Genomic DNA, 18,082 nt, shown 5'->3' with positions numbered 1-18,082 from the left:
ACTCTCTCCTTGCCCTTTGAACTGAAACAAGACTGTGTGTAAACAAAAAAATTTACATTGTGGTTTTCTTCTTAAGCAGGAGATAATTATTTCATGCTTAGAATGTATTGTAAATGAACTGCATCGCTGCTTGATTGAACACTTTCGACGATGTTTACAGATCTGAAGTGCGATGAAATCGAGTATCCTTACTGCGATGATGTTTCAAAGTACGAGAAAGTGGCGAAGATTGGTCAAGGCACCTTCGGGTTAGTTGTGATGCATGCCTATTCATTCTCTTACAGCTCCTTCTATGTATTATTAAAGGCAATCGAAAGTGAAGTCCAAGTTCTAAGAAGTTAGACAACTTTTTTCAGCAATTTATAAAATATAACTCTTCCCCCTCCCCTCCTGTATACTAAGCCTTATACGTGTAGGGCAAGGACGCTCTCAGCCTTTAGGAGAATGGGGGCTACATCATTGATTTGAACACGTGTCGTGGGCCTACTTAATTAAGTGATTTAAAAATGTGCTGCAGGTCACTTAAGTTGTCTAAAACTGACGGATCACTCAAGTCATCTAAATATGCCGCTGGTTACTCAATGGATCTAAAACTGATCTGTAAATATCCCACAGGTTACTCAATGGATCTGGAAATGTAATGCCACTTAAGTCATGCGAAACTGTACGGTGGGTCACTCAAGCTATCTGGCAGATTGGTGCGAGCCGACTGGGTGGTCTGGAAAATGTGTCACAGGCATCTTGAGTCATCGGAGAATATTTCACGTGTCACTCAAGTGATCGGGAAAAAGTTACCCCTAAGTTCATTTTTACAAAATTAGGTTTTGAGGTCACGACCATATCAGATGTCCCTGAGGGCCACATTTGGCACGTAGGCCATGAGTTGAGCATGTATGATGCTCAATCAATCAATAACTATAGCTCTTACAATTTTAGGGGGGGGGCGTCATCGTTGTTATGTAATTTTTCATGCTAAAATCTTCTCTTGTGCAATATAAACTCATTAATTCAATAATAATATCAGTGAAAGAAGCTCTGTATCTTTGTTGTTAAAGCAATATATTGCTAATAATCCTTGTATATGTAGTCAATCTGTGTGAAGCTATAGTACATCAAAGCCAGAATCTGTTCCTTGCATGGGTAAAAATGGGGGCCCCCCCAAAATTATCTGCATTTTGTATTTTAAGCATGGCCCACATGATATGCCCCAATTCCCCTGCATAGGTCTCGGTCTCAAAGAACACTATGAACAGGGGGGCAAAAATTCATGCGTACCCAGGGCCTGAACTTAGGAGGAGCACAGGCCCTTTCTATAGTCATAAACTTGCATCTCTGGCCCGATATCCTCCCACTTAATATATATATATTTTGTACCATCTCCATGATACATATATAAATATTGGGTTTGAGCCAGAGTTGTAATTTTGGGTGGTTGAAACTGTTAAACTGGTGTAGTAATAGTTTTAACTGTTTTCTTTCATATTGCATTTCAAATTAAGATCAGTTTTAACCTTTAACAAGTATCAGAATATGTTTTTTCTAAGACAGGATACAGTGTTCAGTGCCGGATGCTTATTCGGTGTATGGCAGAAGACTAGTAGTGATGTCATGTTCCTTGCTAGATCTTTTAGAGACACATGATACTGGATGTTTATCCGATTTACGTCAGATTTGATTGAGTCCTTTCTGGCTTTGTTTATGTACGTGGGCTTGTGCAGTACCTTCAGAATGAATGAAATATTGAATCTATATTATAATTTGCACGACGTGACTCTGCTTTTATTTTGTCATGATGACGGCTCATTCGGGGAGCCAGTGTGCATGTTTTACTCGCTGATCAGCTACCCCCCACGCACTAAATGACCCTTCACTCTGAATATGTTAATTTTAAATGAATCAGTTGCCACAACCTGCAGCAGCTGGGACCTTAGGCGGTCCCTATGTTGAATTTGTAAGGGGTGAAAAATAGAAAATGATGTGAATCATTCTAGGCTCCTTCGCTGGAGCTCTGTCAGCCCCACCCTTACGGGGGCAAGGCGAGGTGACCCTTCGATGATGACTGGATGCTTAATATCAACCTTGAATACAGGTGGGAAACAAGGAAAAATAACTGGGTATCTAAAGCAATTTTTAAAATGTAAGTGAAAGAGGAAAAAAAAACTAGAGGTGTGGACAGGATCTGAAGCATCAACCTTCGTGCTACAAGTTCCATGCTCTACCAGCTAGACCAATACTGAATTCTGGCCAGAATCCTAATTTGATTCATTAGTTCTAAAACATTTGCTTGTCGCTAACGTACATGTGCTCTCAGATTTGACTTACTGAAGTGACATCACTTCCACAGCGGCGGTAATCTAGCCTACACAAAGCAGTAGTTTATAGTTTTTCTTATAACCTTCAGGCTAGGTAGGGTCTAACCCCTGCCCCTGGTAGTTTTGAGGCAGCCCTGATCATCTCTTCATTGCATTAAGAGCATTGTAGGCGTAGTAAAAAGGGATTTTTCTGAGCCCCCCTCAGAAAAAGTTTGCTTACAATCAAAATTTTGACTAGATTTAATTTTTATGAGGCCCGTGCATTAAGGGTGACACTGCCCTCACTGTTTGGGGGGGGGGAAGGTTGTCCTACTAGATTCTAAATTCAGTTACACTTCTCCCCACCATACTATTTTTTACCCGGTCAAATTCTTCACATTGGTTTTTTTCATGCTTCCCCACCTTATCATCCTGCAGCAGGCCCCTGATGTGAGGCCTGTGTTAGTGGAATTGTCAATTTAAGGTGTTCTTGGGAAGCACACAAGTTTCAATGGGTGCTGAAGCTTAGATGCGCTGATTAATAACTTCGAGCTGTGCTTCATTATCCATAACATAACATATTGTCAGGCAGGAGCGTCTCAAGTGTTTTAGACTTGTGGGTGCTCATATCAACCTATATTGCAGGAAATTTTGATTTCTGAATTAATTCTGGTGGCGTTATAAAATATGGTAGCACTCCTAGCCTGGATGCCACTGTTGCTAGGCGGGGGTGTGTTCAGGACCTACCTTTCGGGGGAAGGAAATCTCTCTCTTCCAGAGAAGTTAAATTTTTGACGTTAAGAGTGAATATGATTCAACACCCTAATATTTTTTTGCAAAATCTTTCATGCATAGGCAGAGATAGACTCGGAAGTCTTTGGGTGACAATCATTGCTGATGATGTCAATTCATATATACATTAGATCAGTCAACTCCACCTTTGATGCTTGGGGTGGGGCAATGCCCTCCCATGTCCCCCGTATCTCCATCCATGCTTTTATGTACTATATTTAGTGGTGCATATATATTTTTTAATGAATGTCTTTTTGTATTATACAGAGAGGTGTTCAAAGCAAGACATCGTACAACGAAAAAATTTGTTGCATTGAAGAAAGTTCTCATGGAAAATGAGAAAGAAGGGGTGAGTGTAGTTTTTCTCCCTTTATTATACAGTCAAAAAATATTCTTAATAATCGTTTGATTTCCTGAAATTAAGAAAAAAAAAAGGTGATTTTGTTTGATTTTCTAATGAGAATCGATTCTGTCTTGACACATGGTCAAGGTGAAAGTTCGAGCATCGGCAGCTCTCAGCTCCCCATATGTACAGTAAACCCCCTTCTTAATGGACATCCCCACCCTCAGAAGTGGTCACTTCCTCTTTTACAGCCAAATAATATTTTTCCCTTGTATAATAAAAAGTATTCATTTCAAACCCCTGATTAACAGTTACCCCTCTTTTATGGACAAATTTTTTTTGTCCCACCAGTGTCTTTCAAAAGAGGTTTTACTGTACTAAATCTGTCAACAAAAATTCTGTTGCACCTACTATCTATATAATTATTAATGCTGGAAAGCATTTAATGGTCACCCCCCCCCCCCCTCTTTTGCGGACGATTTTTTTTTATCTTGTTGGTGTCTGGCAAAAAGAGGTTTTACTGCAATTTGGGAATGTATGAATTGACAGGTCGTGGGAGAGTTTTGCCTTTCTACTCATTTGCCTTAAAAGAATTTGCTCCTTGGAATGTATATGTCCCCAAAGCAGGATATATGCTGAAATCAGTGCTGCTGCAGAAGAATCTTAAAAAAAAGTGTAGAAAATACTATTATGGGAATTTTTACTGTAGAACATATTTCCAGTCAGCTGAGGGCTCTTGCAGAACAATGTAAAACATTCCGCTGTGGGTTTTATGTGTTACAGCCAAAGCCCACAATCGGATAGTTTGCAAATCAGCTGATTTAATTGTAAATTAACCCGGCCAGTGTCAGAATTTTGGGTTTTGGCCAGCCAATTTGTGAAGTAACTGGAGATCCCTGGCAAAAGTAAGAAAATAAAGGACATTATTGGGATCATCGCCAAATTGGCATATTTTTTTGTGATAATTATGTCAACATTAGCTATGGCAACCCGTCATATCACAGTTGCGATGCAATATCATTTGCCCCCCAACATTTGACAAAAAAAACTACATGTCTATCGTCTTGTAGTAAAAGTTTTTCCTCTGAAATTTCTCTTTTTTTTTCTTGTCCCATGGATCTAGGGATCTCTAGCTATCTCTGGATCTCTAGTCATTTCTGAAAATCAGGCTTATGTGGTTACAATATTAATATCAATTGTATGTGAAGGGAACTCTTCACCTCTTTCAGCTGTGACCCAGGATGAACAAAAAGATTAGTTTTGGGACTGTTTCTTTTTCGAAATTAGCAAAAATTGTGATTCAGTACGTGCATTTGTAACAGACTGAAGTGGATTCATATGACTCATTTAGGAAGCCCCTGCGAATCAAGTTTGAATTTGGACCTGTAACTCCAGAATCCTTAGCTGTGTGTATCACAAATAAATTTAGGTTGTGATGCCGTAGCTAAAGATTCCTTAGCAGTAAGTGGGCTTGGAAGCCCCCTGGCGAATTAAAGTTGGGTTGGAATCTATAGCTCAAGAGCTCCCCGGCTGTTAGTGCATTCAAACGATCCATCTGGGAAGCCCCTGCAACTCGTCAGGATCTGTATGTTAAGAAGCCCTGAAGTAGTGTAACAGTTGGAAAGAGAAAGAGGATAACTTTTTGTTGATGTTACGGTAGACTTGACAAATCTCAGCTGCCAGATTGTCATGACAAAAGAATTGGTATTGGTTGCCTAAAACTTTTTCTGTGTGTGACTTTGGGTCTGAGGACAACACAAAATTCATGTCTGTTTGTAGGTACTAATGTTTCCGATTTACCCAGGAGTCTGCCAATTTTTTAGCCTTATTAAAATCTTCTGGTCGGAAATCAAATTGTTAAGATTTTTTTGTATCTTTATAGGAAAGTCTCCTCAAATTATGCTTTACGAAAATGAAAAATCCCTGAAGATAACCCATCAGTCTTTGTAACCCAAGGCTGACCGGGTTTCCTCAACAAAAATATAGGAAATCCGGATTTCAAAAAACGGGAAAATTGTTGATTGTTGCTAAATACAGTGCCAAAAATTAGCAAAGTTGCCAATTATTGAGAATTGGCACACACGTCTGTATATATAAATTCACACAAAAGGGGGATTAACACAAAAAATTGTCACCAAGGCCTAGAAAAGTTGGGGGGGATGTTTAGTTGCAAAAGAAATTTGACTGGCACCTAAATTTTTTTCCCGTGATATGTTAGGCCCTAGACTTTCAAAACAAAAAGTTCTTCTGACACCAATCAATCTGATCGCATAAGTTTTAAGAATCTGAGAAATTCAAAAACAGCAGAAATTGCACAGTCCTATACGAAGAAGTTCTACAGAGGAATATGGATGAAGTGCATGTGTGGTTCAGTAGTTTTATACGAAAGCACTTCTTTGTGTAGTATGTACGTTCTGTGTGCATTTTCTGAAAAATTTCCATCAACCTCTGGAATGTTCCCTCGTCTATCATAAATCTAGAATGTACTTCCGTTACGTCTCATTTCTCCAGATCCACTTTTCTTTACCTCAGGATTCCTTTTTTATTGCCAGCACCAAAAACTGCTGAATTTCTTTTCCACAACTTTTCTAGAATATTCCATTTCGAATTTCTCGCTCCACAAACTGGTGACATCTGATACATTATTTTCTATTTTGTAACTTGCTATAAATTCATAATTCTTTTATCTGTAACATGCACTCACATTGATGGTGCGAAGCAAATATTCCTGAAAGCAAGATTATGTTTATAGTAATACTTGATATATATATCAGACTTTTATATGTATTTAAAAGAATTGTTGAAAGTGTGAATATGTGGAATGAAATTTATTTGTTGTATGCATGAATGTGTTTTAAGATAATCTTGTATGTTAATTTTTCTCCCCCTCCCCCCTATCTCTTCCAGTTTCCGATCACAGCTTTGAGAGAAATCAAGATCCTTCAACTTCTTAAGCATGAAAATGTAGTCAATCTAATTGAAATATGTAGAACTAAAGGTGAGTAGTTTCACAAGTTTGGTTAATAGTATTAATTATCAGCATCCATAATCATCTTGATCATCATTCCGCTAAGAAAAAAACCAATAATAATTACTTATTATTTTAGAAAAATATGACTTCTCTAGTCGAGACGTTTCTGTATTTATGTCAGGAAAAAAAGTGTAATATGTCGTAATTTCCATTGAAACGTATCTGCATATAAATACTTGTATTTTATACGCAGTATAATATACAAGTATAATAATATATATTGCCTATATTAATAAAATATTGAATAATTTTTATCAAATCTATAGTAGCAAATATGATGGATTTCAAAGTGAATAAATTTCTCATTTTGTTTTGATTAATTACCATCGTCCAAAATTATAAATAAAACCGGGGACACTTTCCATCCCATGTTGAGAATAAGGTTGTTGTGGAGGAAAAATTCCCAGAAAAAACTTGAGTTTCTGAAATAAAAATTATCTAAAAAGTCCATTTTAATTTCAGAAATGCATAAATAAAGTGTGTTGCGATAACTAAACATTGCGATAACTAAAAAGTTACCAAAACACAGTAATCAGCTACAGCTTACCCTTGAGTATCTGACGTAATTGGGATTGGTCCTACATCAATCAATCAAATTTCCTGATTTAATGAGTAGGCATCAATTTATTGAATGTAAATAATCAATATTTTGAGTCATTAAATGCCACTTGTATATCCAGGATGGGTAAAGAACGTGTTTCAAAGTCAGTGCAACCATTGCTGCCATTGAACTTTGGAAGAATCAGCCTTAAAAACTTTTTTGCACTCACAGAAATGTTTATGGCTCGTGATAATTCCCAGGATATATGCAAACATAGTTCTGGAGAAGATCATATTTAACCAGTTTCTGAACCTCACATGCATTTATTTTAAGTTTAACCGACTGGCGGTCCATAGGTCTGATAAAAATAGACTTCAAGAAGGTTCAATTCATTGTAACTAAAGTAAAAAATTGCCTGATCTCTCGAGTGAATGACTCTTCAAAACAATTCTGGCCATTTTTTTTTCCTCCCTTCGTTCAAATTTTGTTCTCGTATGAATCAATAGATATCAGACTTCACTTTGTTGTGGTGAAACTTTTTTTTTTTTTTTTGAAGTGCAAATCTTTTCTCGTACGTAGACTTGTTTGGAAAAAGACCAGTGAAGCCATATTCCTATGTGTAGGGCTGCCAGTCGGTTAGATGGATTTGATGAATTTTTCTAGCAAAATCTACCAATTTTTGCGAAAAGTAAAACAGCTTTTTCAGTCATTAATTTTATATTTTTCTTTATTCGAAAACTGGTGGTTCTGCAACCCTAGACAATGGCCACCAGCCGCCGCTGGGATCAGGTAATAAGAAATTCTTCTGTGTTCTTTGAAAAAATCCCTTAAAGATATTCAAAACTGTTGGAAATGTCTTAGCATTTTCTTTTTGGAGAAGATCGTATTTGACATGAAAATCGTTTGTTTTTTTCCACATAAGATACAGGGTGTGCATGAAATATGTTGGCCTGTTCGAAGCATTCAAATAATCCATTCATCATTCCATTGATAGCCTTCACAGCTGCATGCCAGGGTTTAAGCTGGATAAAAAATTCCTTTCGCAAAAAAGCGGAAATGGGGGAAAAGCTTTAGCAAAATGCTACAATGCTAATGTAATGATTGATGGTTGGATGTCACACTCGTTTCGTACCTCCTGTACGCATTTTTGCGAAAGTTGCTACTACTTCTTTCGCACTTTGCGAAAAATGCGACTGTAGCTTAAACCCTGCTGCATGCACAATAAAAGAAAGCACTTTATTTTTTGCTTCACATGCGATACCACTCCTTATGTCCCATGCTATAAATTTGTGTCATTTAGAGACTACAATACTGTGCTCAACCACTAACTGAGTGTAGCTATCTGGGGTATTCTATTAATGCATAGTGACAGTCTTTCAATTTTTGAAATGTCGAATGTGAAATGAATGAACAAGAATTATTCCACGATGGAAAATCTACAACCGCAAACCACATGGCATAGCTACCAAGTCTCCTGGATTTTCTCTGGATGTTTTTTTTTTAATTTTCTTCAATCATTTTCCAAATTTATTAAAAGTTCTTAAATCGTCTGAATTTTGATCATGATTGTAAAAAAATATCCAATTTCCCACAAGAAAATTAAATAATGTAATGTTATCTAATGTCATGATATCTAAATGTAAAAAATAAAAAATTCTTAAGCCATTTTGATACAGCTTTAGATCACCATTCTGATGGTTCTCTTCCCTGTAATTTTACTTTATCATATGAAAAGAAATCCCTTTATTCTTTATTTCATTGTTGTGTGACCGCACAAGTTGCCAGTATAGAAGGGCAGCCAAATCAGGGGTAAAGGAAAAAATTAATAATTACAAAAAAAATTTTGTGTCTAAAATTCAGAGTATGAATGTTTGTATGGATTAATTTGTGGAGAAAACTAATTTTTGATGCATATGCATGGCTTTTAGAAATTTACAAGTATTCAGGGTCATTTTACTAGTGCGGCTTATAAGTCGGAAGGGTGCCAAAAAGATGTCTCGCACAGCTGAGAGTCTTGTCTTGAGACTGCCCGTGCTGAAGACCATCAGTTATACAAATTTTGTCATCAATCTGACTGTAGCTGTAGAATGATGTGAACAGGCTAACTCATTTTGTGCTCATCTTATATATAACCAAAAAAGAGCAAAATTGACAAAGCAAAGAATGAAGTATATAAGTAAGAAATTTAGGCGCCATTTGAAATTTTTTTTACATTTCCCCAATTTTAATTTACTGTAATTTTTAGTGTCTTGCCCACAGGAAAGAAAATATGTGCTAAAATAAAGAAGTTTGATGTATATATAGCCTGAAATTTCATTCGGAAGGCCAAGGACAACTGGTAATTCTGGGGGGAAGGGGGCTGTGTGCTTGGCCCAATGTTACAAAATTAGCACCCACAGCGCTCTCGCTGGCTCATACATACAGGAAAAATTTTCTTCTTATTTTGGGATAAAAAAATATTGTACATAGAGTGTGAAAAAAAAAACCAAAAAACTTTTGTCTTAGAAAGACTGTGGGTTATACACATAAAATTATGATGTTTTCGATATACAGTAGAGTCTGTATATAACAAACTTCTTATTAACTAACTTTTCTGTATAATAATGTTTTTATTAGAATACCCCGCTAAAATTTGTTTATTTACTAATATATGTTCCAAATTAATTCCTTTATTACAGTATTTTTTTTATGAAACAAAGTGTTATATAGATGCTCCACTATAATTTGAATGCATTTGTGTTTAGTCAGTTACGATGAGGAAAAACAAGTATCAGTGAGAAGCTCAATGAATGATTATAACCGAGGTTTTGTTTTATTCATTTTTTTCCCTCTTTAGCATCTGCTTACAACAGAATGAAATCAACATTCTACTTAGTGTTTGATTTCTGTGAGCACGATCTCGCAGGATTACTCAGTAATGTCAACGTCAAGTTCTCTCTCGGGGAGATAAAGATGGTGATGAAGCAACTCCTCAATGGCTTGTACTTCATTCATAGCAACAAAATATTACATAGGCAAGTATATATAAATTTCTTTCAGTTTTTTTCCCCTATTTTGCAAAAACGTTAACAGGGCCGACCAGTCTTAGACCAAGTGGCGCTCTGTGCAAAAGCAGCAGTCGGTACCCCCCATAACTCTTTGGGCGCTGATCCAAGGTGATGTGTCAGGGGAGGCAATTTATTGTTTATTGCTAGTCACCAGGGCCGTAGCTAGCCATTCCTGTGCAAGAATTTGAATTTAGGTCCCTTCTGGCCCATTTTTGGACCCATTCTAGCCCCCCCCCCTCCAAGTAGGCCCATGTGTGGGTGCACCTGCCTAGTTACGGCCCTGCTAGTCACTACCCTAAAATATGGGACTGATTTATGTTCCTATATTATCGGACTCTTGGGGGAGGGGTCAAAATGAAAAATGTGGAAATGTTTTGCCTTGAATCACAACATAAGCCTACCTAACAGCTATAGTCCAGTTCAATTAATTTCATGACAATTATTCGAATTTCCAAACGAAATGCATTGGGAGGGGGGGTGTTGAAACCATGTTTTAGAGAGCAGCAAAGCTGTTTTCACAAAAGGCTTGAGCCCGTCCCTGAAATAAAGCAATATATTTTCCCCCATCTTCCTTAGTTCGTAAACAGAATTGGGAGGTATTTATAATTGTTGGAATCTGGTTTTCAACAAAAAGTCCTCATTAGTTTTTGAAAGGTTAAAAATAGGGAAATTCCTTTTTGCTGCTCAGTGTGGCTGCACCTTACTCACAGAGCTGCAACTAAGAGCACAGGAGTCTGGCACTCCTTGTCCTTGACCTCGAAGAGCAAAGAATTCACACTTTTTCCGAAAAGCCATGTTTTCCTAGGAGTAGGCTTTTGGGCCTCATAAACCAAACTGGATCATTTCGTGTCCGCAGAAACTTGTTATGTAATCATGCTAGGTATTCGTGTTTTCCTAGCATGGTGCATTAACTCAGGATGGCTATATAGTATATGGCCCTGGTATCAGCTACTACTTCTGCATGCTCTGGTTTGAAGGGAAGAGAAAGAAAACACAACAAAAATGAAGAGAAGATCGGTGAAACTTATGGCGCACAAAGCATTTGACTCCTCTAGAAACAGTCTACCAATCACGCCGATGTAAAATGCTGTCATGAGCTGTATTGCGCTCTGTAGGAAAACAGTCATATTGCTTTTCTTATTGGTGAGTGGATGGTGCGTCATGCTGGGGGAATCACATTGGTTGCATGCAGCACAGAAAACCTACTCCTAGGAAAAACTTTAAATATTACTGGAGTGGGGCAACAAAATGGAACTTGGTCCCGGGCAACAGAGTAAATTTTTGTTCCTCCTAGTTGCAGCCCTGCATGATTCTGGGCCTGGGTATTTGAAACTCAGGTTTTTGAAACAATGAAAGGTGTTCAGTTGTGTGTGAATGTGTGGTTTGTTATAACTTTTTGGGTTCACATTCATGCGCTGCACTATTTGAAAATTTTAGTAAGGTGGGGAAACAGACCAGGGATCTAGGGGGGGGGGACAAAATGCATGGTTTCCCAGTGTGAGAGAGTACTGTTGCTTTTTTTTCTAATTGCTCCTTGTGAGGTGGATAGCGCCCGAGAGCAGGATCCCTGTTCAAAAAGGGCCTATAAATCATAACAGACATTATTTTTTACAACTAGATATTTAAAAAAATACATACTGTGATGGCAATTTGATTCCATGTTTTGAATGGGGGGGAACTCACAGACATCGCGGCCCTCTCTTCAACAGAAAAAAAACCCTCTTTTTACACTTCTAACACACACACACAGAGGAAAAACACTCTTTTTCCTGTTAGCAAAAAAAAGGGTGATGGAGAGAGATGACTTTCTCAATTCTCTTTATTTTCCATCGCTACTGGACAACAAAAGAAAGAGCAAACTCCAGTATCTCCAGAGGGTTAATGAAGAAAAAAAGCTAGTGTGTGTGTATTCTTATTTTCACGGAAATCGGTATACAGTATGCACTGCTCATCAACTCAAACCTTGAATTCATCATGCAAGTCTGAAACACGTCACAGGACACAGCAATAAACTGATTATCTACTGATCGCACCATGCAATGAATTTCATCAAAGCATGCTATAAGGATAAAAGAGTTATGTCTCTTAGGTGTATTGGATGACATGCTTGTCTGGATTGCGAGAGGACCTGGGTTTGATTCTTGATGGAGAAAATTGATTTTTCTTTCTGAAGTTCATCTCGGTACTAATATCGAGAAAGTCTCTTTCCTTGATGTGGCAGAAAACAAAATCTCTTTTTCTAGAACATAGTTTAACAAATTTTTTGTTCCTCCACCCCCACTTTAAAAAAAAAAAAAATCTCATTGCTCCCTAACTCAAGCCAACCCATAGGATCCTATATGAACCTATAGCTTCTACCACCACTACCCCTCGGAACCCTGCTCTAGAATATGCATTCTTTATCAGCTTGAACAGTACAGTATTTTTGCAACTGTATTTCTCTAAACAAATGCTTTGCTTACCTTACAGGGACATGAAAGCAGCAAATATTCTAATCACAAAGAATGGTGTTCTGAAACTAGCCGATTTTGGACTTGCCAGAGCATTCAGTATTAGTAAAACTGGTCAGCCTAATAGGTATACAAATCGTGTGGTTACTCTATGGTATAGACCACCAGAACTACTCCTCGGAGAAAGAAACTATGGTCCACCTGTTGACATGTGGGGTGCTGGTTGTATAATGGCAGAAATGTGGACCAGAAGTCCTATCATGCAGGTATACAGTTAGAAATAATAATGTCTTTTTTTTTTCTCTTTCTTATTAAAAACTACTCATCATGTCTCTGAAATGACTGAAGTATGTATTACTGCTGTACCCATTCTCCTGTATTCAGAATGATTCACACATACTTGTTTTTGCCACTGTGGGTGTTTTCTTCAAACAACTTGCAATCGAGCAATATCAGAAATGTATAATACGGTTCCCCCACACGTAGCAAAATTACTTCCTAAAAAAGGAAAAAAATAATAAATGAGCAATGATTTATTTCTTATCTAGTAATGATGAAGATCAGGGCCCTTACTAAGATTTTGGTGGGGAGAGGCACACATGTTTTGCTGCCCCCCACTACTGCAAAAGTTGATTTATTATATTTTTCCCTCTTTCTCATAAAACTTCCCCCCCCCCCCAATACCCTAGTTCCATCCCTGTTGGAGATTATAGGATTGGTAGAACCTTGCTAATCCAAATAGTACAAAAAAAAATGTGTGGAAAAGAATATAAGAAAGGGGACCTCCCCCCCCAATGGGGATTTTTATTCTTAATGGGACTCGCAGTAAACTTCTGGTTACGAATAATTCGATTTACAAGAGTTTCGCAAGATGAGGAAAAATTTTGAATGAGTCACATTGTAAACAAAAAATTTAAATAACAGATTTTTACTTTAGAAATGAGATATTTCTTATAATAACAGTATCACATGTACCAAAACCTCCTAGATGAGAAATTGTCTACAGCATGGTTTCTCACTTTTTTTTCCATTTTGCCCGTTTCAAAAATTTAAATATGTTTTCTCATTGCCTCGCCCATCCATAGGATCTTATACTAAACCTGTTTCTTCAACCACATCCGGACCACTCCATTGCCCCAGCTTGGGAAACACTGGTCTACAGTATGAGAGGCTTTGTATATTTACATTGTCTGCGAAACGTCACATGATTATAACTAAGCCAATAGTTCTCTTTCTCTCACTGCATTCAAGAATGGGTTCTGCTTCTAAACTCATCGAGACAAACATTTTTTGGGACTCCTTTTATTGTTTCAATGAAATAACAAATTAAAAACATTTTATGCATATCAATGAAAAACTTCAATAGTTACCCGTTTAAAAGCCAATGTTCCATAAATGAAACATAGTTTTTATTTGCAAAAATATCAGATAAAAATTTATTCAAACATTTCTGGTTTTTTATCATATATAGAGGAGAGTTCAAAGTAGTTTTGAAATAAATTTGTAAACTTCTGGTTGATATAAACATTTTTGACAGAATTTTTAAATTTGACTTTTTTTGGACAATTTTTGCCCATTTCGATTAAAATTTGCCAAAATTTCAATTTTGAAGTAAATTGAAAATTATTTTGTGTGTTTTTACCACTTGATATATCAGTCAAAGTAAATCAATTAATTTTTTTTGTACTGTTACATGGGAACAAGCTACGTGCGTTCAAAAATGCATGTTCCATTTATGGAACATCGCCCTTTCAAGAGAACGGGATTCTAGGAATATCTAATGTTCAGTGCCTCTTCGATTTTTCCGTTCGAACACCAGGGTGTTGTCATAATTCAACATGTGTATAGGGGGGAATTCTTTGTAATATGACAGAGGAATGTGCTTTGTGGGGCAGGGTTTAAGCTACGGTCGCATTTTTTGCAAAATGCAAAAGAAAACCATAGAATACGAAAAAAGTAGCAACAACTTTTGAAAAAATGCATACAGCAGGTATGCACCGAGTAGACGTCCAACCATCAATCATCGCATTAGCATTCAGGGGCGTAGCCAGAAACTTCGTTCCGGGATGGGGGAAACCAAAGTGATAGAACAATAGATTTGGCCATCTTTTTCCAGACATTTTTTCACATTTCGGGGGGGGGGGGAGACTAGACCCCCAAGTCCCCCCCCCCCCCTACGCCCTTGTTAGCATTGCAGCATTTGGCTAAAGCTTTTTTACCCATTTTTGCTTTTTTGCCAAAGGAATTTTTTATCCAGCTTAAACCCTGTTGTGGGGTGAATTGTTTATATTGGGTGAGTACTTCTGTACATGTGCAGTTGATAAAATATGGTTAGTTTGTTTTCTGAATTTTATAGTTTTTGAAATTGTTATAGGGAACCACCGAACAACATCAGCTAACTCTCATCAGTCAACTTTGTGGCTGCATCAACTCGGAAACTTTTCCCGGAGTAGAAAAACTAGAACTTTACAGCAAGCTAGAGCTTCCAAAGGGACAGAAGAGAAAAGTCAAAGAACGATTGAAGGTTGTCAATCTAAGAGCACATACTCCATGTTTCAATTTTGAGCTGCAAGAAATAATTTAAAGCGGCAAATTCTAGTTCAAAATTGTAATGTTTCATTTTCATACTTATCATATTTTATTTTGCAGGCTTATGTTAAGGACCCATATGCTTTAGACCTTCTAGACAAATTACTGACTCTGGATCCTGCGAAAAGGATCGACAGCGACACTGCTCTGAATCACGATTTTTTCTGGTCTGACCCATTGCCTTGTGATTTAGCTAAGATGCTTTCTCAGCACACGCAGTCCATGTTTGAATATTTATTTTCAAAGAAAAAGACTGAACAGAACAGACACCCCGGCCAAGGTCCGCACTCAAGGGCACACCCAACTGCTAATGATGGACAGTATCATGACAGGGTGTTTTGAAAAGGGGATGAGAAAGGACTAAGTAAAATTCAGATAATTTAGCATTTCAAGTTCAATATCATTTATTTGGCTTTTTAAATTGTGTACAAGCTTTGTTCAAAAAATATCCTACCACAATTTTTGATGCTTAAACTAATGAATGGAGGTGTGGTTTGCAAGGTGATCCTAGTGTGCATGCTTAAAATTTTTTCCTGCCTGCAGACCACAGATGAGTGAGTGCTGTCCCATTTTTGGTTTTTGACAAATGAGATTGAAAGACTTGAACAACGCTGCTGCGTTACATTTTGTGTGAAGCTTGATGATTCCTAAGTGGAAACAATCCTCCAAAGACAAAACAGTTGGTACCACACAGATAAAGGAGTGATACAAACACGTGAAAGATGACCATACATGAGTGGAGAGCGAAGCCTGTTCTCTCTGGTAGATCGTCGATATAAAGAAATTAGATAGTCATTGACCAAGTGAGGACTCTAGTGACGCAAGATCGTTTAATCATGATCTGAGAACTTGCAAACAAGTCTGGCATCAGCATTGGATCTGTTCATTCAATTTTGACCAACAGTTTGGGCTTCAGGAGAATCTCTGGGAAGTTTATGCCCAAGCTGCTAACAATCAAGCAGAAGCAACTATGTTTGAAGATTGCACAGGATATGCTGAAGTACACACCACAAACATCACCAAGGAGTAGAGGTTCTGCGATGTAATTGGCAGCTTCACAGTGGTGGTCAGCTGAAGTTGGTTTTCTGTAGTTCCCAACTTTGAGGCACAAATGTGAGCTGATCTCCCCATTAAAAAGCCTCGCCGCAGAGAGCAACAGGCCTACAACAGTATGCTATTCAATCATTACACTGCATGCATAGTTGGAAAAACTGATGACAGCAGTACACATAACAAACATTACACAGAAACAACCTTCACGGAAGGTTCACTGCATGTACGCGCACACTCCAACATATACCAATTCGTTAGAAGTTCCGCAGAGGAATATGGACGAGGTGCATGTTTGGTTTAGTAGTAATTGGCAGCTTCATCATAATTAATACAGTAGCGTCCAAGTTTTTCTGCCATTTTGTCAAAAACTGAAAATGGCAGAAACTTTGCTCACACTTTCTCACTCATCATGGTCTGGCGGCAGGAAAAAATTCAAGCATGAGCACTAGGATCGCCTACATATCAAATGTGCATCTACCACACCTCCCTAGCTTCATTGACTTATATTTACTTCATATTTTTTGAACAAATCTCTTACATACATTTACTTGTTTTGTCTTTATGCTTTATGTACTGTTATTGTTCCAGTGAGATGCCGCCTTGGTTTAACTGCTGGAGAAGAGCATCTCTCTAGACAATGAGTGTTGCAAGCTGTTATAATCAATTATACTGGGGGTTTTTTTTGGAATTCTTGGAAATATAGTTCTTATAATATGTGGTATTTTTAAATTGTATTTTACTTTATGCAGTTTTGAAATTACGTTCAATATTTAAAGAAAAAAACCTAGACTTATGGATAATTGATAAATTTCTCAAATAATTTTTCTTTCGACAGATAAGAAAAAATTCGGCTATACTGTATGAAGCACCGGGGCATTTGTTATAATCAAGATTGACTCAATGGAAATACATCACTGTGTGTTCAACTTAAGTGTTTTCTTCCGTATACAAGTTTGAAAATGACAGGACTAAGAAGTGTTATTTTTGTATGTTCTAGATTCAATTATGTCATGTTAGTTACTTATACATATATATAAGCGCAACATATTTTTGATAATTAAAAAAATAATTTGTGTGTTTTTAACTTTGTGAAATTTTTTTTTGATGTGGAATACAAGTTTCAATGATGAAAGAACTCTCTGAAATCATGGTATATGAGTTAAGCAAGATGAAGCAAAATATGTTCTAAATAAATAAATTTCCAACAGTTAAACTGCAAAAAATACCTATCGATGACTAATTATGTCACCAATTAAATTTGTCAAGCAAAAATCACAGAATTTTCTTTCATGCATGTGGTAGATTCTCCAAAGTAAATATTTTTACGGTAACCAATGACCCCTTCATTTCTTAAGGATTTCATTATTGGTGAATGAAATTTGCACCACACATGTAAGAACAAAGCTACTTGACTATACACGCACCTCAAAAATTCTGAAGATGAAATGTATAAAACGAATCAGTACATGCCTAAATGTTTGTTCTGGGCACATATATGTACGACCCCTAACATATTCATGTTACAGGCTTGTACTTGTTTCATTTTCCCGTTGGTGCTGCCATCTCTCTTATTTAAAGTAAAGATGGTAATGTGTGAATCTTCATGTTATGAATCATGTTGTAGGTCTGTCTGTTCTCTGTGCAAAGCAACTTTTTCAAATGGAGACTAGCTCGCATCCACCATTTTTAAATTGGAAAACCAATTTCAGTCTACCACCAATGGGGTTTGAACCTGGATGCTCACATGGCTGCACAGCAGTGTATGTGGATGACATTTCTTTTCAAACTAGTCAAATTTGCATGTAGGCATTATCATTATATGCATGCGATTACAGTAATCTTTTATCTAATATAAATCATTTTTCTCTTCTGGTAAAGTGATATAAATTTCAAGATCAATGAACATGTCAATTCTCTAAGAATTTTCGCTGCAATAAAATTCTGG

General features: G+C 37.1%; 1 protein-coding gene across 3 annotated transcripts; it reads left to right on the top strand.

Annotated features, from left to right (window-relative positions):
• On the top strand, positions 1 to 17,221 carry Cdk9 (Cyclin-dependent kinase 9). 3 transcript variants are annotated; one of them, XM_089251345.1, is made up of 9 exons: positions 12 to 248; positions 3,351 to 3,432; positions 6,334 to 6,424; positions 7,758 to 7,787; positions 9,835 to 10,012; positions 12,515 to 12,761; positions 14,870 to 15,019; positions 15,145 to 15,448; positions 16,973 to 17,221. In XM_089251345.1, exons 1-8 carry the CDS (start codon positions 151 to 153, stop codon positions 15,424 to 15,426), a joined length of 1,158 nt encoding a protein of 385 aa, XP_089107471.1. In that variant the 5' UTR covers positions 12 to 150; the 3' UTR covers positions 15,427 to 15,448; positions 16,973 to 17,221. The 3 variants fall into 3 exon arrangements, with proteins under 3 accessions (XP_089107472.1, XP_089107471.1, XP_089107470.1); XM_089251344.1 differs by having other exon boundaries at positions 21 to 248; positions 6,334 to 6,427; positions 7,743 to 7,787; XM_089251346.1 differs by lacking the exon at positions 7,758 to 7,787 and having other exon boundaries at positions 1 to 248.
• The last annotated feature ends 861 nt before the right edge of the window (positions 17,222 to 18,082 follow it).

The sequence above is a fragment of the Pholcus phalangioides genome, unplaced genomic scaffold (genome assembly GCF_987345545.1).
Source record: "Pholcus phalangioides strain wild (caught in Gottingen) unplaced genomic scaffold, Ppha-v1.0 ptg000024l_1, whole genome shotgun sequence".
In the NCBI taxonomy this organism is placed as follows: domain Eukaryota; kingdom Metazoa; phylum Arthropoda; class Arachnida; order Araneae; family Pholcidae; genus Pholcus; species Pholcus phalangioides.
The sequence above is the reverse complement of the archived record's forward strand: the minus strand, read 5'-3'. Positions and strand labels throughout refer to the sequence as shown.